We start from the raw sequence: 27,222 nt of genomic DNA on the forward strand, positions 1-27,222 counted from the left end.
TACCAAAACCCGACACAAAAGAGGAAAAAAAGGGGAATGAATCTAATGGTACAACCGTCTTCGGCAAGAGAGCTAGGGCTAGAGTCAGGAGCTTCCCAGTCAACCGCCTTCTCCGCTCGCTGTCGCTGTCGCTGCTTCCATTTCGGCCTCTCTCACTTGAGAAAATGTGTATGTATTGGAAGAGGTCCTTTCCGCACCAAAATGCCGGCCAAAGAGATCAATGACGCCTATAATACCCCGGTGGAACAAAATGTGATGGGAAATGCATGTAGTGTTACAGTAGCGTAGGGCTTGCTTGCAAAAGCTCAGAGCTGACCGTCAGCTACAGCAAGCCGCTGCTTAGCCGTCTTCGCCTTCTTGCTGGTGCCCTTGCGTTTCTTGGCCGGGCCTTCCATAGTCGAGACCGGAGTCGCTGTGCCAGTTGCAGGTTTGCTGCCGTCGTCGAAGTGTCCCTCGCCTTATACAATATTAGTATAATACTCAACTGGTAGGTAAATATGTTGGATCTCACCTTCATGATACATCTCGTCCAAGCTCGTCTCCGCCCTCTTCCTCTTCTTCTTTCGACCTGGTGGGGCGTTCTTCTCCGCCTCTGCCCGTTCAGCCTCCTTCTTCTCGATCTCGGCAGCCTGGTCGTCGTCTGCGAGCCACATTGCAATATCTTTGGTCTTGTTCTCCCTAGATCTGGTGTTGAAGTCAACGCCGGCACCACCAGAGATGACGACACGTTGCACTTCTTCCTTCTGCAGCGCACGCTTGCGAATACGCTCCTCGATAGTACCACTGGTAATAAGACGATAGACGGTGACTTGCTTCGTCTGACCAAGACGATGAGCTCTGTCCATGGCTTGCGAGTCAATTGTAGGATTCCAATCGGAGTCGTAGAAGATGACCGTATCAGCAGAGGTCAAATTGATACCAAGCCCACCAGCGCGAGTAGACAGGAGGAAGATAAAGATCTCCGGACGAGTCTGGAAATCTGCGACGGTATCGCGGCGATCTTCGAGTTTAGTGGAACCGTCCAGCCGGCAGTATTTGTAGCCCCGGTAGGTGAGATACTCCTCCATCAGATCAATCATCTTGGTCATCTGGAAGTACAACAACACGCGGTGGTCACCACTCTTCAGCTTCTTCAGCAAAGCGTCAAGTTTTGCAAGCTTGCCAGAGTCCGTGACGAAGCGGTGCATCGACGGTACTTCAACATGAGTGTAATTCGCCCTCTTGTTAGTTGGTAGAGGGAGTTTGCTTCGGACGGATAGCGCATTGACATCAACCTTGGAATCCAGGAGCGCTAGCTCAGTCTTCTCTGAGACGCCGTATAGAGCAGTTCGCATAGGAACGTTAAAGAAATCCCTCTGCTTCTCTGCAATGACTCCTTGACTCGAGCAGTACAGCTCAATGGGAGGAGCGGATGCGGCGGGCTTAGCACTCCGCTCAATAATGTTAAGACCAGTCTCTTCAAAAGCTGTTTGCGAGACGTTGAAGAGATTGTGCATATAGCCTTCAGAAGTAATGTCGGCCAAAGGAACACGATCCTGGCGTTCAACGATGTTGAGCATCGAGCGCTTTGGAGTGTATGGACCGTTCTCGTCATCATAGAAGACATTCAGCCGGCCCAAGCGCTGCGGCTTGTCCCCAATGTCAATCGCCCGTTGAAACAGGTCCTTCTTCGCGATCTTTGACGCCTCACTAGCGGAAAGGTCTGCAAGTCGGAGCCAAGAGAATGCGCCAGCTTCCAGTGATGATTTGTGAACGTGATCTTGGTCCCAGATGTTCATAAGATTGTAAAGATAGTGATCATTGAAGCCAGCCTTGGGATTTTCCGGACCAGGGATATCGAGACGGCCTCCGTCGCGGCAGATCAGTCGAGGAAGGCGGTATTCGATGAGGTTGCGTGTCGAGTACCCTACCCTGACGTTCTGGCCCTCGCGCAAGAATGATGCAGTTTCGGCAAAGTAGGCAAAGGAGAAAGGTGACCAGGTATCCGCTCTTTCGAACAAATCCGGATGGTTACAGACCTTACGGAACTGCATGACCAAGTTCATCAATGTAGCACTATCCTGCTCGTCACCGACGGCCTTCTCTATCAAATCCATGATGCTAATCTTATTGCGAAGATTAGTATAGTAAGCCCGCTGTCGGTAGGTGAGATCACAGAACACGTCCTTCTCGACCTTGTCACCTAACTCTTTTTGTACATGCTTCTTGATACGACGCAACATAAATGGCTTGAGAATCATGTGTAACCGCTTGAGTTGATCCTCGTTAAGCTTCGTGTTGCTCTGGGCATGGCTCTCAATATCTTTTGAGAACCATTCGCTGAATTCGTCGTGCGAATCGAATAAGCTTGGCATAATGAAATGCAGCAAAGCCCATAGTTCCTGCATGTTGTTCTGGATTGGTGTACCGGTGAGAAGAAGCCGGTTACGGCAGTGAAAACCCAGCAAACTCTTCCATCGAGAGCTCTGAGAGGACTTGATGGCCTGCGCTTCGTCGAGTATCATGTACTGCCAGCGAATCTTCTGAAAGTATTGTGCATCCTGCACGACGAGCTGGTACGACGTGACGAGGACGTGGAATTGCGATTCTTTGGTGTAGGTGATGTGTTTCCTATCCCAAAACTTCCGCAAAATTTTGCGGTCTTTTGCGTTTCCCCAATACGGTAAGACCTTCAGGTCTGGAACGAACCTCGTTATTTCCTGTTGCCAGTTGTGAAGAGTGGAGGCAGGGGCGATAACCAAGAAAGGACCCCAGATGCCGTGTTTTTCGGCGAGGTATGCCATAACAGAGATTGACTGTACGGTCTTGCCTAGACCCATCTCGTCGGCCAAGATTCCGTTGATACCTTGCTCGTAGAGATTGACGAGCCAGTTGAGACCTTTCATTTGGTACTCCTTGAGCTGACAATGCAGCAGCTTTGGCTGGGGGACATCCATACTTTGTAGACTAGTTGGGTTCTGGAAATTCATCTCCCCTTCATCAAAGTCTGACGGTGCTTGATTATCATTGAATGCACGGGCACGATCCTGTGCCTCTTGTACCGCGTGTTGCGCGTTTGCCATAGCAGCAGCTCGGAGTTCGCTCTCGTCAGCATTGTCAAAATCCAGGGTATCGAAATGGGTAACCTTTGTACCGGGTTGAAGCGGAGCGTCTGATGCATCGACAAGAGGTCCACCAGGTCCCTGAGAATGGCCAGCAGCTGCAGCATCTGCATCATCGGTTGACCGCTCAATCTCATCAGTTCGTGCCTTCTTGCCAATGAAATGGGAGTAGAGTTCGGTTTGCGAGATGAGAAAGTTAAGTTTCCTCTTCTGCCGATTTGCTTCACGTTCAGCCTCAGCCTTCTTTGCATTTTCCATCTCTTGGCGTTCAGCCATCTTTCGCTGATCCCGCTCGTCACGTTCATTGCGCTTCCAGAACGAAAGCATCTCACGCATGCTTCTCTTGGCTCTCGCCTGAACTTCTTTTTGGCTCTTGTTGGTACGCATCTGCCATCGCCGAGCTTCCTTCGACGCCAGTTGGGCAGTCTTGCGAAGATTCGATTGTTTGGTGGCGAGAGAAGTCTCCTTGATTCGGTATACTCTTGGAACATCTTTCTTGGCGATATCTTTGTTGATCTGGCTGAAGAGCGCCAGGTAAACTTGAGAATTAAACGACGACAAGGTGACCGGGGCGAGATCCTCTGTCTGGCTACGGCTCTTTAAAGCCTCAAGACGAGCTTCCTCTCGGGGAGCAATAGGGGGCAGCTCATCCCCTCGATCAATAGCAGCTTGGCCAGCAGCGGCAGCATCTTTCTCGGCTTGCTTCTGCTCCTTGCTCTTCTTGAGCCTTCCACCTTGACGACCTCCTTTCCTCTTACTAGATATGGGGCCGATGTCATCGGACGCTTGGAAAGAGCTCATGGTACCACCCTCAAAGTTGGGAGCGTGCGGCGTGACCTCTCGAATATCCTTGTTGGGTGCATTTCCTTGAAGCAGCTGAGAAGTAGTCTTGGCCTTCTTTTCGGCCTTCTGGGCATCTCGAAGATGCTTCTCCTTCTCTTCTTCGTTCTCGGCTTGTGTCGCTTTTGCGAGTGCCTCAGCACGCTTTGCTTCCTCGTTCTGGATCGTCTTTTCACGTCGTCGTTTACGTTGCATATCCTTCTTGCGCTCTTTCTCCTCGGCAATTTCCTGGTTCTGGACCTGCTGCCAGGCTTCACCTTCGTGCTCTTGGTTGTAAGCGTGCTTCTTCGAGTCGCGGTGAGCGCTGAGGACATCGACCATGCGCGAGATGGCAGCAGTACGTCGTCGCTGACTTAGTTAAGCGCGGCGAACTTGTGACAGTTGGAGAGGACACTTACCTTGCGCTTGTTGGCTTCAGCATGCTCAACCTCCGAGGCACGTTTCCGGCATCGTTGCGCGTACTCCTCCTTCTCGGCCTCAAAGCCAGGCCCGTCGATATCACTCATTTCCATTGTCTCGATGCGGGCGAGTTCAGCTTCGACCTGAGCCTCATCTACGACGGGGCCCTCGCGGGGGACAAGTTGCTGAGGTAGCGGGACAGCGCCGACAGCCATTATGGGATCAAGCCCATCCCTAAGTAGAGGGCCATCTAGCAGAGGGAGTTCTGCCGGTGCGGGTGAGGTCATAGCTTCCTGCTTAACGAACAGTGGGTTGGCAAGGGAGGGTTTAGACAATCTCCGGAGTTCGGGGTTAATGGGTGGGAGGGATTGAGGTTTTGAAGGAGGGTCTGGGTCTGCGCCAGACGACATGATGCTCGAGAGGGACATAGGGTCGGCTCGGGTCGGTAGCGGTGCCTAATTGTTCCAGCTGTGAGCGAGCGGCGAAAGGGACGCGAATTGCAAGGGAGAAGGAGAGATTTGGACACTTACCTCATCTTTTACTGATGGTCTCCGCGGGTAATTCGATGGAGGTTGTACCGCACCGCGATTCAGTGACTGATACACGGTCGGAGAGACGGGGGAATGAGACATGGCCTCCATCCCGCCCGAGGCGTGGCTCTGTGAGGCGGGTCGTTGCAGAGGCGACTGGTGCGCGAATGTGCCTGCTAGAGGCGATTGATACGGCTTGTCGTACGGGGTTTCCGCTGGTCGAGCGTCTGAGTAGGCGTGGGAGTCTCGGGGCTTAAGAGTCTCAGGGTTAGCTGCCATCCCTGCATCCGCATAAAAAATATTGATGCCATCAAAGGAAGGATGAAGGTATGTACCTGCGATGGATAATGGCCGTCATACCGCGCCGTGCCTCGCCCTATGCCGCGGTCGCCATGGTCCGACGTCGGGTCGTAGTATTTCGAAGCCGTGTTTTCGCGTGAGTAAAGGGCCGTGCTGATGGGAGGCAGCTCGGTGGTGCTCGGCGAGGTTGGTGGCAGACGGGGGTGGGTGTTGAAATTGGAGTGATGGAGAGGTAAGGGCGCGGGCGTGTTGGGGTTGGAGGTATGTGGTCGATTGGGAGGCGAGTAGCTAAAAGGTGTTTGCGTGGGCGATTGGGGTCTGTGGTAAGCTGGCGGTTCCCCTGGCTTGGTTGGCATCCTGTCTCGCGAGAAGCGGTCTTCCTCGTCGGCAGGACGCTGCAACACCGGATCACGGAACATCAGGGTCGATGATGGAGCGCAGCACGGCGGCCGTGGTGGTTATTCCATGGGCGACAGGCACGGGAGCAGCAGCAGTAGCAGTAGCAGTAGTAGCAGCAGCAGCAGCAGCAGCAGCCAGAGCGTGCAGCGAGGCCGGGCGCGGCGATAGCGGTGCGACTTGCGCGTGGAGCCCGTCGCAATGCCGTGATGGTCTCCTCCACCGATGATGGATGGTGATGGGGGATGTGGATGCGTGCCGGCGATGGGAGGGCGCGGCCTCGAGCTTGAGGGCTGGCCGGCGAAGGGGTCTCTTGATCAGAGATGGACAAACGGGTCCTCAGCCCTATTAGTGCGGCGACGGCAGTCTCCTCGTTGCAACACACAGCCCAGGCGCGATGATGCAGTCCAGAACCTGAGGTTGGAGGAGTGCCGGCGACGACGAGGGCTGCGGAATCAGCGCGCGAGATGCAATGGCCCTCGGGACGCTGAGGGGAGGCGGGTCACTGATGATGGTGGGGAGCATCTCTTCACACCGTGGTCGGCGCTCAATAACAAAGCCTGAACCGTTCACCTGCTGGCTCTCTCTTTGCAAAGCACCGCGGCCAACCCCAGGAGTGCGGGTACGCCAATAATTGCAGGCTGCGGGCGGACGAGTGCAGGGCTCAGCGCGCTCTCATTTATTTCCGTCTGCAGTCTCTCCAGTACTGCTTCTGGCGCTATTTGGGTCGTATGAGTGCATCCGACGGCGCATTACTTTTCTCCCGTGCCCTCGACGCTCTCGTGGATGCCGGGCTTCCCAAACTGGATCTCTGGATCTCGCGAGACCGCTACCAATCATCGGCTAAAGGAGCCCTCGGTGGATGCGCTGTTTTCTCGCCTTTCAACATATATAATCCTCATCGTGAAGAGCCTGCATCTATTCACCGAGGATAGGCTCGAGACAAAGACAGAAGCTCAACGGGTGGAGCCGCAAAGCGATGCTGGTGATTGGATGCATGCGTTCACTGAAAAAGGCGACGGAGGTGACCCATGCCATGTAGTGGCGTTCCCCAATGTGGCTCGTGCGGCGGTCCGGTAGTTTTTCCCCAAAGCTTGGCATGGTCACGTTTCTCTAGCTTTCTTGAGCCGCATCTGAAAAAAAAGTCTCAACATACGAACAGCAACGGTTCCACTTTCTTGCCATGGCTGCTGTATACAAAACCCTATCTTCGTCGGGCGGCCATGAGAAGGAGCCGGGAGAGCGGAAAAATAAGCAGCGAGTCCTCATTCTGGTACATGAAACTCCTGAGAAAATTTGGGACAATGCTGACGACCCATGTAGAGCTCAAGAGGTGTGACGTATCGACATCGCCATTTACTGCAGGATCTGTACTCCCTGATGTGAGTCGTCTAATGAATATTCAATGATCTAGCACTTACTAGGTCTCAGGCCCCATAGTCGAAAAGAGGCGAAACTAGATACTAAAACGAAGCTCTATCAGCTCAATGAGCTTGCTGGTATGTATGGAATTTTCCTTATATTTAGCCACAATCAACATTGGTCTATTTGTCGTCATTGCTAGCTCAATCTGTTCTATACCTAGTTCTAGTCTAGAACATGGACCCTGGCCAGCAGCTCTTGTCTATTCATGATGAGATCGCATTTGCGCTTTTACTAATACGTCCTTAGAGCTATATAATTGTAACAATGTGCTGTTTTTCGAAGCGAGGAAAGGCAAAGATCTCTACGCATGGTTGAGCAAAGCTCCTAACGGACCTACCGTCAAGATGCATTTGCAGAACTGTAAGTTAGATAGATGAGTCCGACGCTCCTCCTCTGCTAACTTAATGGCAAGTGCATACTATGGAAGAGCTCAACTTCATTGGCAACTGGTACGTCAATTTCGGACAATCCTCGTTGCATCGACTCACATCCAATCAGCTTAAAGGGCTCAAGGCCTATTCTGTCATTTGACGCAGCTTTCGAAAAGCAGGCTCACCTGCGAGTTATTAAGGAACTCTTCACGCAGATATTCGGTGTTCCAAAGACTTCACGGAAAGTCAAGCCCTTTGTAGACCACGTTATAGGATTCACCATCGCTGATGGCAAGATCTGGATACGAGTCTACCAAATCAACGAGTCAGAGCCAGGGAAGAAGAAGTCTGCAACTGACGGAGAAGAGATGGATGTTGATTCTGCACCGCCGAAGAAGGGAAAGACTGAAACGGACATTAGTCTAGTGGAGATCGGACCCCGGTTTGTCTTCACACCCATTGTGATTCAGGAGTCGAGCTTCGGTGGACCGATTATCTATGAGAACAAGGAGTTCGTATCACCCAACCAGATTCGATCCGACTTACGGAGAGCAAAGGCTGGTAGGTACAATAGGCGGACCGAAGCGACGTTGGAAGGCAAGATCAAGCGAGGAGACTTGGGCCTCAAGACGCATGGTGGACGCAAGAAGGAGAAAGATCCGCTGAGCGACAATGTGTTGTTTGCTTAGCTCTACTTGCTGCGGGAAAAGGGAAAGGTGTTCGGAGTTTGGAGACTAATGGTCACCTGAAGCATGCATTTCGAGGCTCTGGCGCATCTCTCTCCAATACCAAAGGTAGATAAAACAAGCGTTCTCTTCTCGAATATTCCTAGTGTCACAGTTCCAGAATGAGATCGTCACCCAAGTCCACAAAATAGTCGTATAGTAAGAGTTGATTATAAGTCAGAAATTGGGTCTCATAAACTGCACTGCTATTCTCAGCAACGGGATAGGCACATATTTTTCTACAGACTATGTTAACTATGCAACCAGACAGCCGTCTATCCTGCAATCCCTCTTGAAGCTGTCACGGATCTCTCAAGTGCCTCAGCATACTCCACACTCACGCCTGTCACTTGCACTTTCCGAACACCATAGATGCGATGGAAAGGATCCAAAACCGTCTGTGACTGAGAGTAGTTCTTCTCATCATGCACTCTGTGTACCCTACCAGAGGGAAAGCGGTTCCCACTAATCGCGCCATCGATCAGGTGGATTTGCAATCGGTGCAAGTATGGGACCATGCACAGCAAGTCAACTAGGCGTTGCACCTGCTGTCTTATCCTAGCCGTGAGTCCCCGGCCACCGCAGTTAAATTTGATCATCCCAGCATAGTCATCCACATGCTCCACGTTTATTATATAGTTCTTTATCCTCATCAAATTCCTCTGCGAGAAGTGATCCAGGAACGAATACGTCCGACTAGGGGTCAAATTCGACGGCAAAAACCAGCGATACCGAAACCTAATGCAGTCAAACGCGACGTCGATGACAAATATATTCTCCCCGTAGATCATGTCTACACACTCGTCGTGAATCTGGTGGCTCGTGGCTAATATCCCGATGGAGCCCCGCCGCCACACAATGTCATTGCCCGTTTCACGGTCGGTCTTGGGAAGCGTCTTCTGCATTTTCCAGACACCGCTACCAAGGTTTTCGCGCACGAACGTCAGGTTGTATTCGCTTCTTTGCGGGCGGTCGTAGTCTTTACGCTGGAGGCGCACGTCGAAGGTAGAGGTCGATGGGAGGACATAGTGATAGATGTGCCGTCGGAGCTCGACTGGGAGATGGAGGAGAGGCGAGGCCTGCTCTGAGCTTGATGGCGAAGAGAACCGCATAATGCCAGCAATGCTTCCATACAAACCGAGGGCAGTGATCGTGACGTACATCGAACAACGGTTCAAGGCATAGTTGTGAATAAGGAGGGGATCATAGGATGGTCCCGGCGCCGAAATCTTGGCACTCTCATAAATTCACCGCCCGCGAGAGTCATCACCTCCTTTCCTTACCACCCGCCCATCATGATACATCCCGACGTCTCCAGCCGCTCCCGGCTGGCCCATGCCTCCAGCGACTTTCCTGAGCATGTCTCTGCTCTTTTCTATAGCCCCAACGGAGGGGTCTCGATCATTTGATCCCCTTCCTTCCCCATCGGCGTCGCAGCCAGCAGCAACACAGTTATTCCCAACGAGGAATCAGCTCAGCTACGCGTCGATCAAGTCACAAAAACACCATACAAACAATACTAGCATAAAAAATCAATCAATTAAAAAGGAGAAGAGGAGGAGTTGTTTCCATTTCCCTTAGCTCTAGAAATTTACCTCTGCCACCGCCAACATGTTCGAAGACGTTGCAACCGAACTTGTTTCCCAAGTGTTTTTCTCATGTTCTTCTGTTACCGACGTCCTAGCACTCTCGTCGACTTGTCGCCGTTTCCGTAACATCTACGCCTCATCCCAGAAACTCGCCATCCTCGAACACGCCGCCGAAGCCCAATTCGGCCCACTCCAAGACCTCACCCAGCTACTCACGCACAATGCCAGCCAGCCAGCACACATCATCCGCTCAGTTCCATTCTCCACCGCGCTGCTCAAGCAGATTGTACACAGCGGCCGCGTGGCCGAGAAATGGTGCGACATCTATCCCTTCAAGAAATGGAAGTCCAACTACGAGAATCGGCGCCTCCTGACAAGCGTCGAGCGATATCGTCTACGGCGAGCACTCTACCGTCTCTGGCTCTACACTCGCGCCTTCCATAACCGAGATCACCCGCGCGAGCTCCGGGCCACCAAGCTCGTCATTCAAAAGCGTGCCGGACTTCTCCACAACTGGAGCACGATGGAGCTCTCCGAGATTGCCGATGTTCACGGCGTGCTGCGCGAAGTGCTCCACAGCAACATCTGCCCCTCTAACGGGACTATCGCGCGCAAATTCAAAAAGCGATATCCCGACCACAGCGAGCACCACCTCCTCTTCAATATCCACCTCAATTACCCGCCGCCATCGCACACTCCTCCCGCTTACAACCCATTCACGTCACAATACCACTCCCACCCCAGCAGCCTCTCCAACCACTTCCACAGCACCTCCACATTCGCCTCGCGATGCGCCTCGTCCAAATTCAGCCTGCGCGCACATCACGAGGTCGGCGCCGAGGGCTGGGGCGACGATATCCCGCACTACTACGTTGTGGAGGATATGCTCAAACTGGACCCAGAGCAGATTATGTGGTTGAAAGAGAATGCGCCGCTGAAGGGCATGGTGGAGGGCTATGTGCGCAGCTTAGGTGACTGGTTTGAGAATAATGGGGAGACGTGGGGTCAGACGCTGGAGTGGGTGTTGGAGGAGAGGGGTCAAGATGCTTGTGAGTTTCTTGGATTGGTGGCAGATGGAGAGTTGGGCGTTGCTGTGGTGGGTGAGGCTTCGGCGGTGTAAGCTTTTGTGTGTACGTGGGTCAGGTTTTCTTCGAGCAGGTCTGCACTGATGCACTCTTAATTTGGCTTTGTTGTTTGTCATGGTGTGAGGTCTTGTATAGGTAGCGAGCAAATAATACTGTAGATTTTGGTTTCGTCTTTCCCTATGTTGACTTTGTTGTGCTTGCAAATAACGTCCTTGTTCGTATGCTCACTTCCCACCTTTACCAAATATCTCTCTCCCACCGCATATGACGCAACACCCCAAGCCTATTCCTAACCACATTCTCACATCCTGCCACTCCATGATTCTAGCAACTGTTTTGACAGATCAATTCTATTATATTCCCTAATCTGCGCTAACGTGCCATGGACAAACACGCATTGTCCTCGTTTGTTCTGACTGGCATTGTTTTAGGAAAATATCCGACAGCACTGGAAGGATCAGGTAGCTTCAATACGACAGCAGGGGTGCGGGTAAGACCAGGGTGACGGCGAGGGTCACGCGGATTTTCTAGTTTGGTTGTTTTAGGGCAGAGGGCAAGGCAGAAGGAGATATAGGGGATCTCTATTATTCACTGTACATCTTGCCAAGCCTTTTCTCTTATTGGTTTAAAAAAGCGCCGGATTAATGTCTTATTGGCCTATAAAACTTTCCACCACTTTTGCAAATATTCTAGATTTTTAAGGCAAATAAATATATTTTACTAGGTCTATTACTATATTTTAGATATTTTAATGCAATATTATAATGCTGTGTTCTGTTGTTAGTGGGCTAAAGTTTGCCCCTTTCTTACTGTTCACAGTTTTAAGGTGTCGCCAAGCTGGAATCGGTGTGTCGGCGTCTGTATTCCGGTACTACAGCATGTCTTCCCAGCCTTACTGTAAGGAATGTCAAACCTATCGCCCATTGTCTAACTTTGCAACTGACCAACGCGGTACTCCGTATGAACATTGTCGGCGGCACAGGAGATTTTTTTTGTCTATATCTCTATTCTTCCTTTGTTATTGCTAAATTTTCCTTATCCAAGCTTCCGAAAAGGAAGGCTCATACCTGCTCGTAGTATTAGGGGACTAAGTGATGGATGGTATTCTGAGACTCATTCTTAAGGAATACTAGAGTTTTATGTACGCTGTGTATACAATAGCCCCGGTAGCGCGAGAAGATTCTAAGTCTATAATATCAAGTCTATGCGCTTACGGCCCTGTGTTATTCAAGGCAGAAATTCAGAGGGCTGAGGATTTAAGGGGAATAATAGCGAGCTTGGGTGTTTGATGATACTATTCGAATACGAAGCCCTTCAGGAATCATAGCACATTACACCCGTTGCGCACACAAAACATTCAGAAGAGTTCTGGCGAGAAAATCTTTAAATGCATTATATTTATGCATATACCTTTGTAGCCTATGGCAGAGGTTAAAGTGGTAGGATATCAGTAGAAAATAGGAGTAAGGATATGGGGAGCTGGAATTGTTCTGCTCAACTGCACTAAAAGGGATCTTAGCACATTGTTGTATATTGCTATTCTCCTCTCTCTGCTCCAGAGCAACCAGCCTCTTACTCCTACTTAAATTCCCTGTCTTCTTCACCTCACTTAACCAAACCATCATCTCCGCAAACTTCCTTTTATCCTCGTGCCATCTCTCACTCACGAGGATCTCCCCCTATTCTTTGGAAAGTTCTGCGCCTGTGGTGCCCCTTTTACTAATGGCTTTCTTGATGCCGGATCTGAGGGTGGGGTTGGGGGGGGTTTGCAGGCAACTCCAGTACGGGCCTGAGCGACGTTGCAGCCGTTTCTTCATCCGTCGATCCATTTAGTAGTGCTACTGGTTTTGGTGCTGGTGTTGGTGCTGATCCCACATCCATACCACTTTCTTCCTCTCGCCACCAATCCTCCTCCAACGACACTGCTGGTGTGAATGAGGATTCTGACCCTACCTCTGCGCAGAACGCAACGATTATCAGGAAGTCAATATCTTTATTGAAGATGTTAGCGGGAAATTCCGCATTCATGTTGCCGAATGCATCCTGCCACTGTCATCCGCCTTGCTCTCTGTACGCGGAGGCTTGTTTAGGAGAGGGAGGCATGTTGTGTGATGAGGGGTTGGGGCAGTGGTGCGCGGTGGTAAAGTAGTGTGTTGGTCTTGGTGGGGGTGTTTTTGGATTGGGTTTATAGTATATCGTAAACTGATATTGAAGAACAACTTCATCTCGTAATTCGTTCTTGTGGTGATCGTTACCTATTCCCTATTGCGATAGAGCTCTGAGGTGCAACAAGGGCAGCCGAAGGCCTGTTCTGACGCACTGTTTTCCTCTCCAGATCGCATATTGACCATGGCGGCATCGGGCGAAGAATACCATCATTTCTCTTCTTTCAAGAACCTAGTATTACAGAATCCAGCCCAACAAAGCGTGCGACCAAAGTCAAAACGATTCGGTCTAGTATCCGCGTCCTATCCTTCCGGGTATTGAAGGGGGAAAGTAGAATACCGCCTTTCCATCTCCAGGTCAGCCTTCCATCTCGGGGTGTTTGGTTTCCGGAATTTTATGAAGCGACGTCAAACCCCTGAGCTATCTCTTCCTGCACTTTTTGGTGATGCAGTGCGGTAGTGAAGTCCTGGGAGGCTTCTTCAAGCTAACGTGGTTGACAATGAATCGTGAGCCACGAGTAGGTTCGAGTGTGGCATCACCCTAAACTTGCTACCCTAGCAGTCCACGCCTATGCCCAGGTACAATCGCGAAAAGGTGTACTCAATAAAAGGTTTCCCGCCGTTAGCAACGTTCGAAACTATAACCAACCCTATTGTTGCGTAATGCTAGTATCGCGACTAAAACAGGGCCAACAGCGCTGGGTTCACAGACCCAAGGACCAAATAAAATCCTGTGAGGGGTGTCACTTACGGTCCCAGGGTGTACTGTCCTTCGCTACACAAACTGCAGTGGCACTTTGGATCTGCATAGCTTCAGCGCCTCAACCGAGACCGACCGACAGCCACCATCGCACTACAGCAGCACCTCTTCGTTTGTTTTGGGAAACTGTATGTCGTGCTTCCACTCCTCGTTACGACTATATTGATATGCATGCTTCTCGGTGGTGTATTGGGCTTTTTTGCAATTGGAGGATTTGGCTAGGGGAACGAGAATAGAGACGAGCGTTCGAGGGTGATGGCGGGTGATTGTGAGCGAACAGATTCGACAGAGCGTGCTTTATCTGTGTGATAGGCGGATAGCTTGAGAAGTCTGTTAGCACCTCAATTCTTGTTCTCATTTGAAACAAAAGCGAAGAAAGGGTAGCGCGAAACAGAAAAGGTTTTACGGGCCTTTTCAGCCCAAGTTGGTAGTACATATGCATCGAGTGGTGCCAACACTCGCGTTGCAACCCTCCTCCAAACTCCGATGTGTTTGGAAACACAGAATGAATCATCAGCAGTCTCCTCGGCAAACTACTTACAAGAATCGAAGAAGGGAATGGAAAATGCATAGGGTATTTGAAACAAGTCGATCAAAAAGCCGAGAACTCTATTGAAGTCCTGGTAAAACGCCATCCATAATTCAGCCGCTGATGATGCATGAAATCAACTCTGGATATAACCTATTTGTGTAGCTCATCTTGTGCTAAGTAGTAACCCTCCATCTGCCACCTCACGCTCTGGAAGATACCTCGGACCCTCTCGCTGTCGCTAAGTGGGTTTTCCCACCACTTTTCGTGCATTGAGGCGACGCCTTTGTCGAGGTCGTTATCGTTTACGGATCGGATGCTTGTCTAATGTTAGCGACGGGATTGGCTTAGATTTTGACGAAGGCGACTTACTTCCAGGTGTAGGCGAGTTCCTTCCATGGCATAGGACCATCCCACCGATGAGCGTAGTTTAGCAAGTTCTGTTCCATATACTTTGGATCGAATCGGTTCTCGATATCCAGAAGCGCCGTATAGTAGTTGAAGATCTTTTTGTTCGGCTTCAACATGAAGAAGCCAGCACAGAAGTAGCCAAACTTCTTAAGGCCGTGGTCCCAATCCGGAGGGAAAGCATGGTCAGCCCCTGCAACCTCTCCAATACTAGCGAGCAGATATTCGTCAGGGATATCAGGCTCGTCTTCGGGGTTGGAGGCATTCCTCAGTCTTGTGGCAATTTTCGAGGCTGGGTCCTCGAAGATACCGTCCAGGGGATGTTGCAGAATCATGTCTCCATCGAGCATGAGGATCTGCGAGTTTGTCAGTTGTTTCGTTCTTGAAACATACAAGCCCTGCCAAGCTTACCCTTGAGTACTCTTCCATTTCCCAGACACGGAGCTTTGACATGATGTCGTTCCAGCGGTCCTCCTTAGGGTGAAGCCATTTGTCGTTCTTTCCATGAACGAAATCGATTGGTCGCACTATAGCCCCATCTTTCCGAAGTCGCTCACGTCGAGACTCGCTCACGTCGGGCGTTACAACTACTACTACGTCAATGCCGTCGGTCTTGGTTTTGCTGTAGTGAAGCAGTTGCCAGACGAGGATCCGTGTTCCAATGAAGTACTTGTCCTCGTCAAGGTTCTCACTGTTCTCGCCGACAACAGTGCTGGAGAGCCAGGTGACGTAGGCAAGCTTTTCTTTACCAGGCTCGGTTTCCTCAGGATGATTTGATTTAGTTGGTATAGGAGCTGTGACTGCTGACGGTGCCGGGTGGTGTGTGAATGTGTTGGAGGCATGTGATGGCAGAGGGTGGTGTAGCGACTGGATTGACGGACGATGAGTGAGAGTGAGGAAACCGATTAGAACTAGTATAGCGGCGACGGCAGTGTACAGCGTCACTCGGATGTCTCGCAACGAGGCCATATTGTCCGAGTGAAAGGGTAGGAGACACCGGACAATCTTGAACTTATGACAGGCGGAAAAGTCGGAAGGGAGAAAAAGAGAAAGGAAATGTACGAGGCAGCCTATAAGCCAGAGGGCATGCTGAAAGAATGACAAAGGTTGGAGGGTGGCGGTTGTGGAACCCGAGTTGCGGTGATTGCAGGTGAGGTGGGCGGAGTGCAGGTCAGCAGTAATTCCTTCGACAAGGCTTGTAGGATTGGGGGACCCAGCGCGCGTCGTTCCTGCACGAGCCCGAATCTGGTGAGCAAGACTGAAATAAAAAACCTGATGTGTGCTGGTGTAAGACGATCGACAAACTGACTCGTATTCGCTGATAGAAAGAACTTTGAAGGAGGGAAGGCGCAAACGGTTTGTTGGTTGATGTTTGGGGAAAGACAGTGGTAGATAAAAGGAACTACACCCACTTGATTCCTTGCGAGACACCGCCCCAAGATATTAGCAGAGCGACGGCTGTGGGCCCACGACCCCCTCGCCTGGTGGAGGATGGCGACTGGTGACTGTACGAGGGACCCATTCACTATGCTCACATTTGGCCAATGATCGCCGACAACATGACCCACCGGCATTGCGATTGGCATCTGCTCGGGACGGTGGATGACATACCCTACCCATCTGTGAGGACTGGTGGAGCAGACCACAGAATCTCGACGAGTCGCTTAGGTGGTGGGAAGATGGAATAGGAGCTCAACAACCATATTAGGACTAGAAGCCACCACAAAAGGAGATTGTTGTGACCTCTGTGCACATCATCACACAGGTCGCTATCGTTATCAGGGAATAGCAGAAATGAGCATGATTAGAGGGCTGGCTGCGACAAGAGGCGCTAGTTTTGAACACGGCGCCACATGGCGTGCTAGAAGCGATTTTTCTGGCTGCGTGGCACGGCGCGTCGCATCCTCGCATTTTGCACGACGCCGCACGATGGGCATCCGGATATCGACGTCCGGCAGGCGGCGAGCGGGAGGAGTGTGTGCGAGGTCGATGGTTGAGTGTTGAAACTTGACGACTGCTTGACGACGTGGTGATGGTAGAAATAAGGTAGACTTAGAGCGGATGCATGGGGCGGCCTGGAAATTGACCCTGATTGATTAACCCAACGCTCCCTTGGGGCGATCTGCGACGGGAGCGGAACATTTTTTTGGAAACACTCTCCGAAGCCCAAAGGAGGGTCCCAGGAGAGAAACAGAAGCATACGGAGTACATAAGCTAGTTAAGGGTTCGAGAGCGCTTCAACTCCTGCTGCTGGTTTTGTAGCCGCGGCCGCTGAGCCTCAAAGCGCGTCTGGCCACGCTGCACGTTCATGCACCGCACTATATTTAATCATTGATACGGACCTTTCCCAGAAGAGCCCGCGACGAGCCACTCAGCGCGCACACTTGCTCGTCGTGGCGGCGGTTTTGCTCAGCCAGGTCCCTCTCGTGCGCCGCGGCCGGGGCGCTAATTGGCTCGCCACCTTCACGTAAGCTGGATCCCAAATCCCCTTTCATCCCACCGCTTGCGGCAACGTCGGCTTGGCTCCCCTTCAGCTGTGCCACCCTTTTCGTCTTCATCTTCTCCTGGGCCTCGATTGTCTCCGAACCCCCATCTGGTTTGTACCTCCTTGCCAGCGCCTCCGTTCCTTTTCATCTCTGTCCTTTATTTCCTAGCATGTCCGCTTAGCTCGACGAGAGGAATCCTACAGTCGCTCGCTTCTCCACACCAACAACACCTCCGCACAATACAATGGGTACGTGACGAGTTGCCCGCCCGCGCTGACGTGCCCACCGCTGACGTCGAGACAGCATCAGAGAAGCGTCCCTCCATCGAGGGGCTCGTCGACAACGTCGACCCCCGCCCGTCGACCGAGCTGGATGAACTCCCCCAGTATGAGAAGACCGAAGAGCCTCCCGCGATCCCCCTCAAGGAGAAGCTTATCACCTGCTTCTGGATCGCGACCAACACTCTCTCCACGCTGGGTCTTATATTCATGAGCAAGCGGTACGGGATTCCATCGTAGAACACGGCTAGCGATATGCTAACTCCCTGACAGCGTCTTCAGCGACAAGCAGCTCAAGGCCTGCCAGCTGATGGTCGTCATGTGGCACTTCACGGCCACTGGTCTTGCTTTGTTCATCTCTACCAAGGCCCCCTTCCGAGCCTTCAAGGCCATCCGTCTAAATCCCTGGGATATGCTTCCCGTGTGCGCCTTCTTCTCTGGCTACGTTGTTCTCGGCAATCTGAGTTTAGCATACAACTCGATTGGCTTCTACCAATTATCCAAGGTTATGACAACACCTTGTGTGGTTCTGTTCAACTTTGTGCTGTTCCAAAAGACAGTTACCCGATACATGCTGCTATCCATCCTTGCTACCTGCATAGGTGTTGCATTCACCATCAATGGTGAGGCCAAGACACAATTATTTGGAGTTATTATTGCATCACTAGCGTTCATCTCAACCGCTCTGTACCAAATCTGGATCGGAAAGAAGATCGAAGACTTCGCCGTTGGTCCCCCTCAACTACTTCTCAACCAAGCTCCGATCTCAGTGCTCCTCCTCATCCCCTTTGTTCCCTTTTTGGACAGGGTGCCAGATCTGACCATCGTTCCGACCAATATCCTCTGGTCAGCCCTCGCATCCGGCATCATGGCGTCCACTTACAATCTCTCTCAATTCCTGATCATCGGTCGTACGTCCGCATTGACATTCAACATCGTTTCCCACCTCAAGACAATCCTAATCCTCTCTTTCGGCTGGTGGAGCGAGGGCAAGATCCTCACTCCACGGGAATGGTGCGGTGTTCTCCTGGCATTGGGTGGCGGCTGGGTCTACTCGCACTTGGCTATGAAGGCAAAGCAACAGGCAGCTCGTAAATAGACAAGACAAGACAAGACAAAGCACCCGGCGTTGGGCTTGTGCGTACTTTTTTCTTTTTCTGTTACTTTGTCAGGATATTGGGCCGAACGAATCTTGTAATGTTAGTAGGGTATGAGGCGCACGAATTTCTTTCATAGACTTCAAAGGTTGTCGCTCGCACGCAGAGACGGATAGGGGTTTAAGGCGGGTAGGGTACTTCGCTGTGTACTTGAGCGACTCGAAATGTCGGTCGCATTCTCAAATCAACGAAAAAAATTCGAGCTGTGTGAGATTCTCTCAATCAGCATGGCATTCATCGCAGAGTCACAAATCCAACACTATTGCACCTCCTACGTCTATCCGGTGCACGGTAGAGTGTGTTTCACGCGCATGCAAACATGACAGTTACCCATCTCCCCAGCACTCCGCTGGACCGTCCCATGCTTGCTTGCTGATCCCCTCATCGATTCAGCTGTGCCTTTCCCCCTTCGTCCTCTGTGCCATCAGCCATGTCACACAGTCCAACATGACACGACCGGTCAAACCGTCTTCTTCCTTCGCGTCTACACAACAACCAAATCAGGAAGGTCCAATTACATCACGTGTTACGCTCCGCTAAGCCCTGCGCGCACGGACTCTTTGCGTCGCTTCAGCCCTGCGGCTGGGGAACTGATACTCGGCTCGGCCTGTGTTCAGTTTTTACTTCACTGGGTTTAGGGACTACTAGTTTAGGTTCTGGGCCGCGAATGGGGAGGATGATCAAGGTAGGTCGATGACGTTTTGGAAGGCCTGATGAACGAATGTGCCTTTTGCAAGGCAGAGTTGCGGTTGGCACGGACACGAGCATGGCAAAGCGTAAGTAGTGGGAGGGAGAGAGTATTTAGGGTGGCTGATTTCCTGGTCTGGGGGGAGTCAACAATAGCAACTACGACCTGTATGCAACTGCCTTTGATCCGAGGTCAAGCACATGTTCTTTTAAAGCTACTTTTGTATCCACACAAGACACCAGACATACTTTTACATACCCTTCTGCCTCGATAAACACCCGATAACCATACACTTGCCTATACCTACACCTACATCTACATCTAATTACGATCAAAACCTAATCCTACTAGTACAGCACCTCTCCATCCTTGCACACAAACTAGTCCCTCAGCCTCACCAATGGGCTGCACATCCAGCAAATACAGCCAAGACTACCCACCACCAATGCGGCAGACTCGCCACGGTCGTCGACGGCGAGGCCATGGCGGATACGGATATGGGTATGCGGGCGGATATTACGGAGGAGACAGTGGAGGTGGAGGAGGATGGGGTGGCGACGGTGGAGGAGGCGGAGGCGGAGGAGGCGGATGGGGTGGTGATGGCGGAGGAGGAGGAGGGGGTGGAGGGGGTTGTTAGAGGTGGGAGAAGAGCGTGGGTAAAGGGCGCGAAAAGCAGGGGGATGGAATAGGGGTGGGTGGGTGTTGTATTATTACTTGTATTTCGTTGGGTTTGGTTGGATTAAATTGGATTGCAACAGGCTCTGGATTAGGATGCTCAGATTGCTGGAAGCAATCCGACGGGTTACGGATAATGATACTACCTGAATGGACGACTTTGAGAATGTCAGCCTCCATCCCCTTGCTCATGTATCATGATCCTGCCATAAAATGGAGTTATTCACGACTTTGACTTGGGATACAAGTCTTATAAGACAAGTCTTTATTCGCGCCATCAATTTGGTTAATATCAGGACTAACAGACACCAGCACTAAACACTAACTACTCAAAGAAAATCCATAGTGCTATTTCTTAAGATTCATCTATTTACCAAACATCCAACAAGGCCCTGCCTAAGCCCTCTCTCAAGCCATTCGTAGCCGAATCCTATCTATCTTCCCCACCTCCCTCTCCCACCTTCATCGCCAACTCCCTCAACTCTACTTTCCCTCCCCTAATCTCCCTCGTCCTTTCCGCTAACTTCACAATCTCTTTCCTCGTCAAAACTCTCTTAACAATACTCTCATCTTCTCTCTGCTCAAACCGTTCATTCGCTTCTTCAAGCGCTTGCGCGCTTACGAGTCTGCGGTCGATCTTGGTCCACCTCGCAGCTGCCGGAATCGCCTTTACTTGTACTTGGTCTTCTGTTTTAAGCTGGCTGGCTCGTCCTCCCTCCATCTCGAGTTCTGTTTGTTGCTTGTGGTAAATGGCTTCCTTACGCTGTTGGGTTGCTCGTATTGCTTTGGTTCGCTCAACTAGATTTTGAATATCTTCAGGACTCAGGACTGTTAATACAACGATATAGTTGCCCCTCTCTTCGAATGGCATACCTGCCTCGTTCAAAGCATAAGGATCAATGAGACGGCGATTAATCTTCGTCCAGCGGGCACCAAGCGGAATGGTCTTCTCACCTTCTTCCGGTGTCGTAGGTCGGGAGTGCGAGATATGCCGTGGATCATCTAGTGGGATATCTGCTCGGTAGTCGGCAGTCGACCCGTCTTCGTTCGGGAGTTGTGTTGAGTAGCTGATATCGGTATCCACGTTTCCAGCACTCTGGTCTGACCCTGTATCGGCAGATAAGGCGTGATGGGGAGGCCTAGAATCCCATCGGTCCTCGATGCTATGCTGCTGTGTGCTCGCGAGGTTGACGTACGAGTAATACTCATCTATATTAACATATGATAACTCTGCACTAGCAAGATTAAACTTGCCCAGGTGGTCCACAGGAACTATCTTATCCTGCTCATGAGGCTCTTTGACACTCGCCGAGAATGAGAGACGAGGCTGGGGATCAGGATGGATATTTTCCTCAACGGTAGGTAACGTTGATGCAAAGTCCGACGGTGGTGCTCCCTGGGTACGCCAGTATTCTTCGACCGGAAGAAGATCCGCTTGTTCTGCTCGCTCTGCATGAAGCTGCTGCGTAAGAGTGGATACCAGTGCTTTGGTGGATGAAGGTTCGTGAGAAGGAGCAGATGGTAGTTCGAGTGGCATCTCCGTCTCCTCCATTGCGGGCGCTTCCTGTACGCTTTGGTGCTCTAAATACGTCGGGTTATTATTCCGCGCGTGCTTAAGCCTCTGGAACAACATCTCGCACTCAGCCGGGCTGCGACTTCTTAGCATTATAAAGTTCTCTGACTTGAGCCGTGATTCCTGGAAGGTGCGAGCCGTAATCGTGATCTCCGTACTCACATGCTGCTCAAGTGGCACAAGTGGCGTCAATTCGAGACTCAGTAATGGGACACCTTGGGTGTGCACTATATGGTCGGTCTCATATACTTCAAATTTGCCGGGGTAGATGTGGATACTGCATTCAAATGGGTGCAGGGCTTCCCAACGTTTGCCTTCGTCAGACCAGGAGAAGACAGATGCTATTGCCTTTTCTGGTTCCTTCTTGATCGGGATTGTAACCTCAGCATTGTAGATTGTCACACCTGGTGGCGGCGATGGATTGCGGTGTCCTCTTTGCTCGGTGCTTGGGTACGGCTGGTTTACGGTGACAAAAGGACTGGATCGGTGTATATCCCGATAACTTTTTTCCACAGTGACGAGCAAGTTCCACGAATGCTTGTACTCTTGTGGGAACTCGACCTTCACACTCCGTTCACTATCCAGCGTTGAGTAAACCGATCGATCTGCTTCCATGTAGAGGTATTGGAGTACACATTGCGCTTTGCCATACCCATCCACGCAAAGGTCCTTGTCCTCGGCGTAGAGTTGCGCTATTTTGCTGCAAGTAGAGCAGCCCTGGGCATGAGATTCATAATTGATGAGCGCAGTTTCTTCTCCGCTTTGTAAGGGACGTAGGGTTTGTGAGACCGGTTGTTTACCAAACCGGACATTACGGATCGCATCCCCGATGGAGCCAAAGAGCGTACGGCGCGGCGGAGGAGCCGGTTCGGTGGCTTTTGTAGTGTCATTCGATTTCAGTTGAAGGGAAGAACTCGGCGGCAGAGCTTTATTGACGTTGGTCTCGACTGGAGGAAAGAAGACCGGTAACAGAGATTTGTAGATTGACTCGTCATTCGACCCGAACACACAGAAAATGATGCGCTCTATCGGGTTGGCCGCCTCCGTCGTCTCCAGGTAACGCTTCACTTCTTCCATGGCGACTGAGGCAGCATCGCGTTTTGGATAATTCAGCATACCAGTTCCAATCGTAGGTATAGCTAACGATGTTGCTTTTAAAGAGCTGGCCACATGCAGAATCTCCCTATATATCTTCCGGAGAACATCCTTGGTATTCTTGCGGTACGTATCTGGAGGTATAGCGTGAATGATATGCCTTGCAGGAAGTTGGTAGCCGCCAGTGAGGCGCACGTCCCCTTCTTTGCAAACCCCGAAGTCCGCACAGTCTTCTTGGAGAGACAGGCCGCCCTTTCGAAAAATTGTTCGATCGAGTGTGCCCATTCCAGAAAAGCCAATGTCCGTCGAGTTCACTATCACGTCAACCTCGAGTCTCGATATGTCTTCTCTTATTAGGGAGACTGTGTTATTGACGATACCGTCCGGGATAGCGTTGGTGGGCTCAGGCTCCAACTCCCCCAATTGATAAAGCCGGCTCAACGAAGGGATTTGATGGACTTTGATAATGTTGGTGTGGTTGTAGGTTATCGTCTCCCTGTGAAAGTCACGCGTGAACATGGCCTCGTCGAAGGCGTCTCGTTGGGCTTTGTTGCCTTCCCCAGTCTGCTTAAGACGATAGGTGCTTAGCCGGATGCGCATTGTCCCCATCTCATGGGGTTCTATACCGTTGCTGGGGGTGGATTAGCGTGGCAATAGGGTCCGTAGAGATCCCTTACATACCGTATGAGAATGTCGTCTATACACTGGGCAAAATCTCGACAGATTTCTAATAGGGTATTCAGATCCATCCCTTGACTATTTTGCATATGAAGATTGTACTCATCCCATATTGTCTTGTACGTTGGCCCGTCAAAATTTCTTGCGTACTTCGTCTGCTCGACTATTTCCATCACTCCTTGAGATACACTTTGCATGACGGAACAGATTAAATCCAGATCTGCTATCACCCAACCGGCCAAGTTCTTTATTTTCCCCTTTGAGGAGACGAAGAGGTTCTTCAGGGAACGGACTGTTGATATTATTGCCGAAAGCTCACGAAGAATATTACGAGGGAACTCGCGGATATTGTCGCTGAAAATGACAAGACTCTGGGTAACCCGTTCGATCTGTATATAGGCGTCCTGCAGTTGTGATGCCAGTGAATTAGGGTCCCTAGAGTTATCCAAGGGCACAGCATTCTCGAGGTCTCCGTGGGTTGGAGGAAAGAAGACGGGGATAAAGTCTCTGTACGCTTTCTCGTCACTTCCCTTGTAGCTTTGAAAAGTCAGCACCATCCCGCCCAAACACCCATACCTGAAAATCGATAGCACTTACACACAGAAGATGATACGTTCGAATTGATAACTCTTGTGAACGTCTAAGAACTCCCTGGTCTCTTGCAGAGCGACTAAGATGTCCCTGCGTCAGTATGTGATCTTCACCGAGAGGAGAACTCTAATTGTGCTTACTTCGAGCAGCTACGCGAGAGGGGAACCCGCATCCACCAGCCGCTATGCAGGGAAATACGATTGTCTTCATGTTGTGATTCACCGCGGCTTTGAGAGAACTGCGGTAGCATTCCGTAAGAACGTTGAATTTCCCCATCCCTTTGGATCCCGAGTATTGGGGTCTAGCAGCATGAATCACATAAGAACCTGAGAAAGGTTAACGGGGAGGTGTCTATGTTCGATTGCAATTAGTTCTATCACCAGAACAGAATACTCACTTGGAAGGTTGCAGCCAGAGGTCACCCTGACTTGGCCTGTTCTGACACTTCCGAGTTGAGCGCATTCTCTTTTGAGGCCAGGACCTGCGGCTTTGTGGATGTAATGGTTCAGCGTATCGTATCTCCTAGTAAACCTCATTGCTTTGTTCGCAGAATTTACGATTGCATCCGCTTTGATACGTGTAATGTCATAGAATGTAAAGCCAAGCATTCGATTGTATGAATCGTTGGGAGCGTAACTTTGATCCCGTTGCTGGAGCTTCCGTGACCTGTAAAGCAAATGAAATGTCGGGATCTCATCCACAGGAAGTATCGGTAGCTTGCCATCAGCTTCTAATTCCCCATTCTCTGAGAGAGAAGCTGACGAAACTGAATCATCTTCAAGAGTAGTGTGGGCTCCCTGATTTGGCTTGGGCTTCTCCAGAGCTGGCAAACTGAACTTCAAGCTGGCTCTATTTTCAACGCCTAGGCGAATCTTGACCTCCGGGTATTGCTCCTTGTCGAAGGTCGCTATAGCACGCACCGCAGCGTCTTCGCTCGAGAAATTTAGATAACCACGCCACCAACCGTAACGGCGTAGGAATCGCGTGGATTGAGCCCCGGCTAGAGAGAGGAGGTACGACCTAAGATTTCCCACCTCTGCTAGATGTTCTTTAACCTCCACAGAATCGTCTCCTTCGTCGAAGAATTCGTCATCAAGGCTCGTAAGGTCACCTAATTGACTCGTGAGAACATCCATTCGCTTTTTACTTGAGTCTGGAACGCGCCCAACAAGTTCCACAGAGAGTTGATTGTCTTCGCCAGGGGGTCCTCCCTTGTTCAAAGTGGGCATGGGTCCTTCTCCTATTGTGGATGCTGCTTCGTCGGTGGGTCTCTGTTCGTCTTTCACGCTGACACTGCCAGTATGGAATGAAACGGAGCTGAGGTCCTGCGAAGACTCTGTAGTGCCACTTCTCCCACGGGACGCCACACTGCTGGCCACATCTGACTCGTCACCTGCAGTATCAATATCCTTTGGTAAAGCAAAAGACGCAAGCCTTTCGAGATGATTGGCAATATGATTTTGAAGACCGCCTTCCATATCTGCTTGCGCGAAACAAATGGGACACTTTTGTCGGAGGTCTATCGTTGAGGTTTCCGAGACTTTGATAATGCTAGTCAGTTGATGCTCCGGGAAGCTATCAGAATGCTTGCGACGTAAATGATCTTCCAGTCCTAACTTCGACTTATAGATGGCAGTCGTATGCTCGGGGCATCTCCACACTTTGCGATGGCTAGCCTCGTGCTCTGCCCATTCTCTGCGGCTCCGTAGCAATTGGTCTGGATTCTCGCAATCTTCGTAAGTACAAACGTATGGTTGTAAGTCCTGCAAAAGGTGTGTTCTACGCAGTGCTACTCAGTGAGTGACCTCCGATTTGAAGCAGAAAGGGGTTTCAGTGAAGGAAATAGTCGACGAAGTAAACCTGGGTGGCTTCAGGAAGTCAGGGTAGAAGTGATGACAACTAACCTCCAGGGTCGCCCTCGGCCATACCTGGCAGGGCAGATAATGAAACAATAAGGGCATTCAAAATCTTGCTCTCCATTCGCAGCTTTAGGTGGCGAAGGAAGCTCAATTCCATGCCCCTTGAGATCGTGCGTCGTAGTCGCATAAGACGTCACAGACTGGCTATCAACGATGTCATCTAGAGACTGATGATGTTGGGTAGCCTCAGTTCCACTGAGCAGCGATTTCGGTTCCCTTTCACTGTCGGATTCCTTTATTGAGGCTACGATGGGATTTCCTAGCTGGACTTCGAGGGTATCATGTCGGTGCACTTCCGGCCTCTCAACCGTTGCTGGCTGGTTTTCTGTCAAATCTTCGAGGAGTGTCGAGACTCCTAGTTTGTCTCTATGCCGCCTCCAATATTTAAATTGGCGTCTCCGTAGTGTAATAGCCTTACTTAAGCGTTTGATAAGAACTTCGTCCTCAACCTTAACATCTCCGTCGTATGGCGCGCGAAGGAACCTAACGAGCTCCTGGGTGTATTGGAGATCAAATGTCGTGTATTGCTCAAGGATGTCCACACCCGTTTCGGCATCTTTCGGTTGGAAAGAAGCTGCCTTTAGGGACCTAGATCGAAGCGTCGGAGAACGAATGCGAACTGAAAGCTTGTACAGGTTTTGGACTATATCAACGACTTCGCGGAACCGCTGTTCCAATTCAGTTTTTGGCGCTCCTACTTCTTGGCTTTCATCATCTTCGTCCTCACTGAAGAAGTCGTCCTCGCCATCACTGTCTTCTGGCTTTGGCTGCAGCTCATATGGAAGGCGGCTCCCGGAAACAACAGCGATAGCTATCGAGATCAGCGCTATGTGCAAATAGGAACAAGTTGGTTTACCTTCAGTTAGATTCTCTTCGAGCTCTTTCAGAAACTTTAGAGCATTGCTTGAAAGTAGGGGAGAGTCACGAAGTCGCTGTCTGATTAGTGGCATGCTTACAGCGCACCTCATCCAAACTTACATAGTCAAGTGAGCTATGGCCCTTTTGCAAGGCACCAAGATTTCCTGTGCTTGGTGTCAGCGCGTGCAGAGACTTTCTGTTAAGAGTAAAGGAGAAGGAAATCATACCAGACCATACTCGAAATCTTCCAAACTCATCGTCAAGGGCTTCAGGGTTGATCAAAGTGGTACATTTCGCGTCGGATGTGGCTAGACTAGCCGACAATGATTGAAAAAGCCGGATGTTGGCAGCTGTCGCCAGTCGGAGAGTCGCCATGGCAGGAAGGGTACATGGTGATAAGAAAAAGGCTCCGAGCAGGGTCTGATATACACAGAACAGTTCTTGATGCCTGCAGCAGCTGGAGAGCTGTGGAGGAACAGTCAACGATTGAGGCTTCCTGTGGGATGAGGCGGCCTAAACCGCTTCAAGACTAGCTTACATCCGTCTTGAATCACGAATCCTTCCATCACTCATTGTCGCCATCATGAACTCTACTTGCTAC

The 27,222-nt window shown here is 50.8% G+C and overlaps 8 protein-coding genes across 8 annotated transcripts; 3 read left to right on the forward strand and 5 right to left on the reverse strand.

Moving 5' to 3' along the window:
• Nucleotides 1-296: 296 nt before the first annotated feature.
• On the reverse strand, nucleotides 297-5,690 carry BDR25DRAFT_120090 (helicase SWR1). Its single transcript, XM_033683689.1, has 5 exons — nucleotides 5,206-5,690; nucleotides 4,871-5,122; nucleotides 4,340-4,795; nucleotides 512-4,289; nucleotides 297-457 (listed from the first exon to the last, which is right to left on the reverse strand). The coding sequence occupies exons 1-5, from the start codon at nucleotides 5,587-5,589 to the stop codon at nucleotides 306-308; spliced, it is 5,022 nt and encodes a 1,673-aa protein (XP_033551059.1). The 5' UTR covers nucleotides 5,590-5,690; the 3' UTR covers nucleotides 297-305.
• A 986-nt stretch (nucleotides 5,691-6,676) lies between these two features.
• Nucleotides 6,677-8,171, forward strand: BDR25DRAFT_255936 (brix domain-containing protein 2). The gene is made up of 6 exons (XM_033686387.1): nucleotides 6,677-6,839; nucleotides 6,890-6,948; nucleotides 6,998-7,065; nucleotides 7,238-7,351; nucleotides 7,404-7,440; nucleotides 7,490-8,171. Exons 1-6 carry the CDS (start codon nucleotides 6,750-6,752, stop codon nucleotides 8,049-8,051), a joined length of 930 nt encoding a protein of 309 aa, XP_033551060.1. The 5' UTR covers nucleotides 6,677-6,749; the 3' UTR covers nucleotides 8,052-8,171.
• Nucleotides 8,172-8,362: 191 nt separating this feature from the next.
• BDR25DRAFT_351748 (uncharacterized protein) lies at nucleotides 8,363-9,613 on the reverse strand (the record flags this gene model as incomplete). The annotated part of the gene is made up of 4 exons (XM_033694908.1): nucleotides 8,363-9,325; nucleotides 9,371-9,440; nucleotides 9,476-9,560; nucleotides 9,586-9,613. The coding sequence occupies 4 exons, from the start codon at nucleotides 9,611-9,613 to the stop codon at nucleotides 8,363-8,365; spliced, it is 1,146 nt and encodes a 381-aa protein (XP_033551061.1).
• Nucleotides 9,379-10,919, forward strand: BDR25DRAFT_301659 (uncharacterized protein). Its single transcript, XM_033689630.1, has one exon. It carries the CDS (start codon nucleotides 9,699-9,701, stop codon nucleotides 10,794-10,796), a length of 1,098 nt encoding a protein of 365 aa, XP_033551062.1. The 5' UTR covers nucleotides 9,379-9,698; the 3' UTR covers nucleotides 10,797-10,919.
• A 1,561-nt stretch (nucleotides 10,920-12,480) lies between these two features.
• On the reverse strand, nucleotides 12,481-12,846 carry BDR25DRAFT_340776 (uncharacterized protein; the record flags this gene model as incomplete). The annotated part of the gene is made up of 1 exon (XM_033693537.1): nucleotides 12,481-12,846. The coding sequence occupies exon 1, from the start codon at nucleotides 12,787-12,789 to the stop codon at nucleotides 12,481-12,483; it is 309 nt and encodes a 102-aa protein (XP_033551063.1). The 5' UTR covers nucleotides 12,790-12,846.
• A 1,299-nt stretch (nucleotides 12,847-14,145) lies between these two features.
• BDR25DRAFT_120117 (nucleotide-diphospho-sugar transferase) lies at nucleotides 14,146-15,829 on the reverse strand. Its single transcript, XM_033683690.1, has 3 exons — nucleotides 15,035-15,829; nucleotides 14,588-14,979; nucleotides 14,146-14,534 (listed from the first exon to the last, which is right to left on the reverse strand). The coding sequence occupies exons 1-3, from the start codon at nucleotides 15,590-15,592 to the stop codon at nucleotides 14,369-14,371; spliced, it is 1,116 nt and encodes a 371-aa protein (XP_033551064.1). The 5' UTR covers nucleotides 15,593-15,829; the 3' UTR covers nucleotides 14,146-14,368.
• Nucleotides 15,830-17,228: 1,399 nt separating this feature from the next.
• Nucleotides 17,229-18,845, forward strand: BDR25DRAFT_301661 (TPT-domain-containing protein). The gene is made up of 3 exons (XM_033689631.1): nucleotides 17,229-17,357; nucleotides 17,413-17,608; nucleotides 17,661-18,845. Exons 1-3 carry the CDS (start codon nucleotides 17,354-17,356, stop codon nucleotides 18,484-18,486), a joined length of 1,026 nt encoding a protein of 341 aa, XP_033551065.1. The 5' UTR covers nucleotides 17,229-17,353; the 3' UTR covers nucleotides 18,487-18,845.
• Nucleotides 18,846-20,246: 1,401 nt separating this feature from the next.
• Nucleotides 20,247-27,067, reverse strand: BDR25DRAFT_385695 (uncharacterized protein). The gene is made up of 9 exons (XM_033697953.1): nucleotides 26,849-27,067; nucleotides 26,742-26,785; nucleotides 26,620-26,695; nucleotides 25,749-26,574; nucleotides 24,242-25,623; nucleotides 23,985-24,170; nucleotides 23,851-23,923; nucleotides 23,257-23,790; nucleotides 20,247-23,206 (listed from the first exon to the last, which is right to left on the reverse strand). Exons 1-9 carry the CDS (start codon nucleotides 26,994-26,996, stop codon nucleotides 20,338-20,340), a joined length of 6,138 nt encoding a protein of 2,045 aa, XP_033551066.1. The 5' UTR covers nucleotides 26,997-27,067; the 3' UTR covers nucleotides 20,247-20,337.
• Between the last annotated feature and the right edge of the window lie 155 nt (nucleotides 27,068-27,222).

Source organism: Lindgomyces ingoldianus (genome assembly GCF_010093535.1).
Source record: "Lindgomyces ingoldianus strain ATCC 200398 unplaced genomic scaffold BDR25scaffold_7, whole genome shotgun sequence".
Taxonomy (NCBI): domain Eukaryota; kingdom Fungi; phylum Ascomycota; class Dothideomycetes; order Pleosporales; family Lindgomycetaceae; genus Lindgomyces; species Lindgomyces ingoldianus.

Bases quoted from the DNA above. Each gene is read 5' to 3' on its own strand.
- BDR25DRAFT_120090 (XM_033683689.1), bottom strand. From the start codon at position 5,589: ATGTTCCGTGATCCGGTGTTGCAGCGTCCTGCCGACGAGGAAGACCGC. The intron at 4,290-4,339 runs GTAAGTGTCCTC...TAACTAAGTCAG, and splicing joins CTGAAGCCAACAAGCGCAAG to CGACGACGTACTGCTGCCAT. The intron at 458-511 runs GTGAGATCCAAC...ATATTGTATAAG, and splicing joins GGACGAGATGTATCATGAAG to GCGAGGGACACTTCGACGAC.
- BDR25DRAFT_255936 (XM_033686387.1), top strand. From the start codon at position 6,750: ATGGCTGCTGTATACAAAACCCTATCTTCGTCGGGCGGCCATGAGAAG. The intron at 7,066-7,237 runs GTATGTATGGAA...ATACGTCCTTAG, and splicing joins TCAGCTCAATGAGCTTGCTG to AGCTATATAATTGTAACAAT. The intron at 7,441-7,489 runs GTACGTCAATTT...ACATCCAATCAG, and splicing joins CTCAACTTCATTGGCAACTG to CTTAAAGGGCTCAAGGCCTA.
- BDR25DRAFT_301659 (XM_033689630.1), top strand. From the start codon at position 9,699: ATGTTCGAAGACGTTGCAACCGAACTTGTTTCCCAAGTGTTTTTCTCA.
- BDR25DRAFT_120117 (XM_033683690.1), bottom strand. From the start codon at position 15,592: ATGGCCTCGTTGCGAGACATCCGAGTGACGCTGTACACTGCCGTCGCC. The intron at 14,980-15,034 runs GTAAGCTTGGCA...ACAAACTCGCAG, and splicing joins AAATGGAAGAGTACTCAAGG to ATCCTCATGCTCGATGGAGA. The intron at 14,535-14,587 runs GTAAGTCGCCTT...ACATTAGACAAG, and splicing joins GAACTCGCCTACACCTGGAA to CATCCGATCCGTAAACGATA.
- BDR25DRAFT_301661 (XM_033689631.1), top strand. The intron at 17,609-17,660 runs GTACGGGATTCC...ACTCCCTGACAG, and splicing joins CTTATATTCATGAGCAAGCG to CGTCTTCAGCGACAAGCAGC.
- BDR25DRAFT_385695 (XM_033697953.1), bottom strand. From the start codon at position 26,996: ATGGCGACTCTCCGACTGGCGACAGCTGCCAACATCCGGCTTTTTCAA. The intron at 25,624-25,748 runs GTTAGTTGTCAT...AGCACTGCGTAG, and splicing joins GGCCGAGGGCGACCCTGGAG to AACACACCTTTTGCAGGACT. The intron at 23,791-23,850 runs GTAAGTGCTATC...GACTTTTCAAAG, and splicing joins GAACGTATCATCTTCTGTGT to CTACAAGGGAAGTGACGAGA.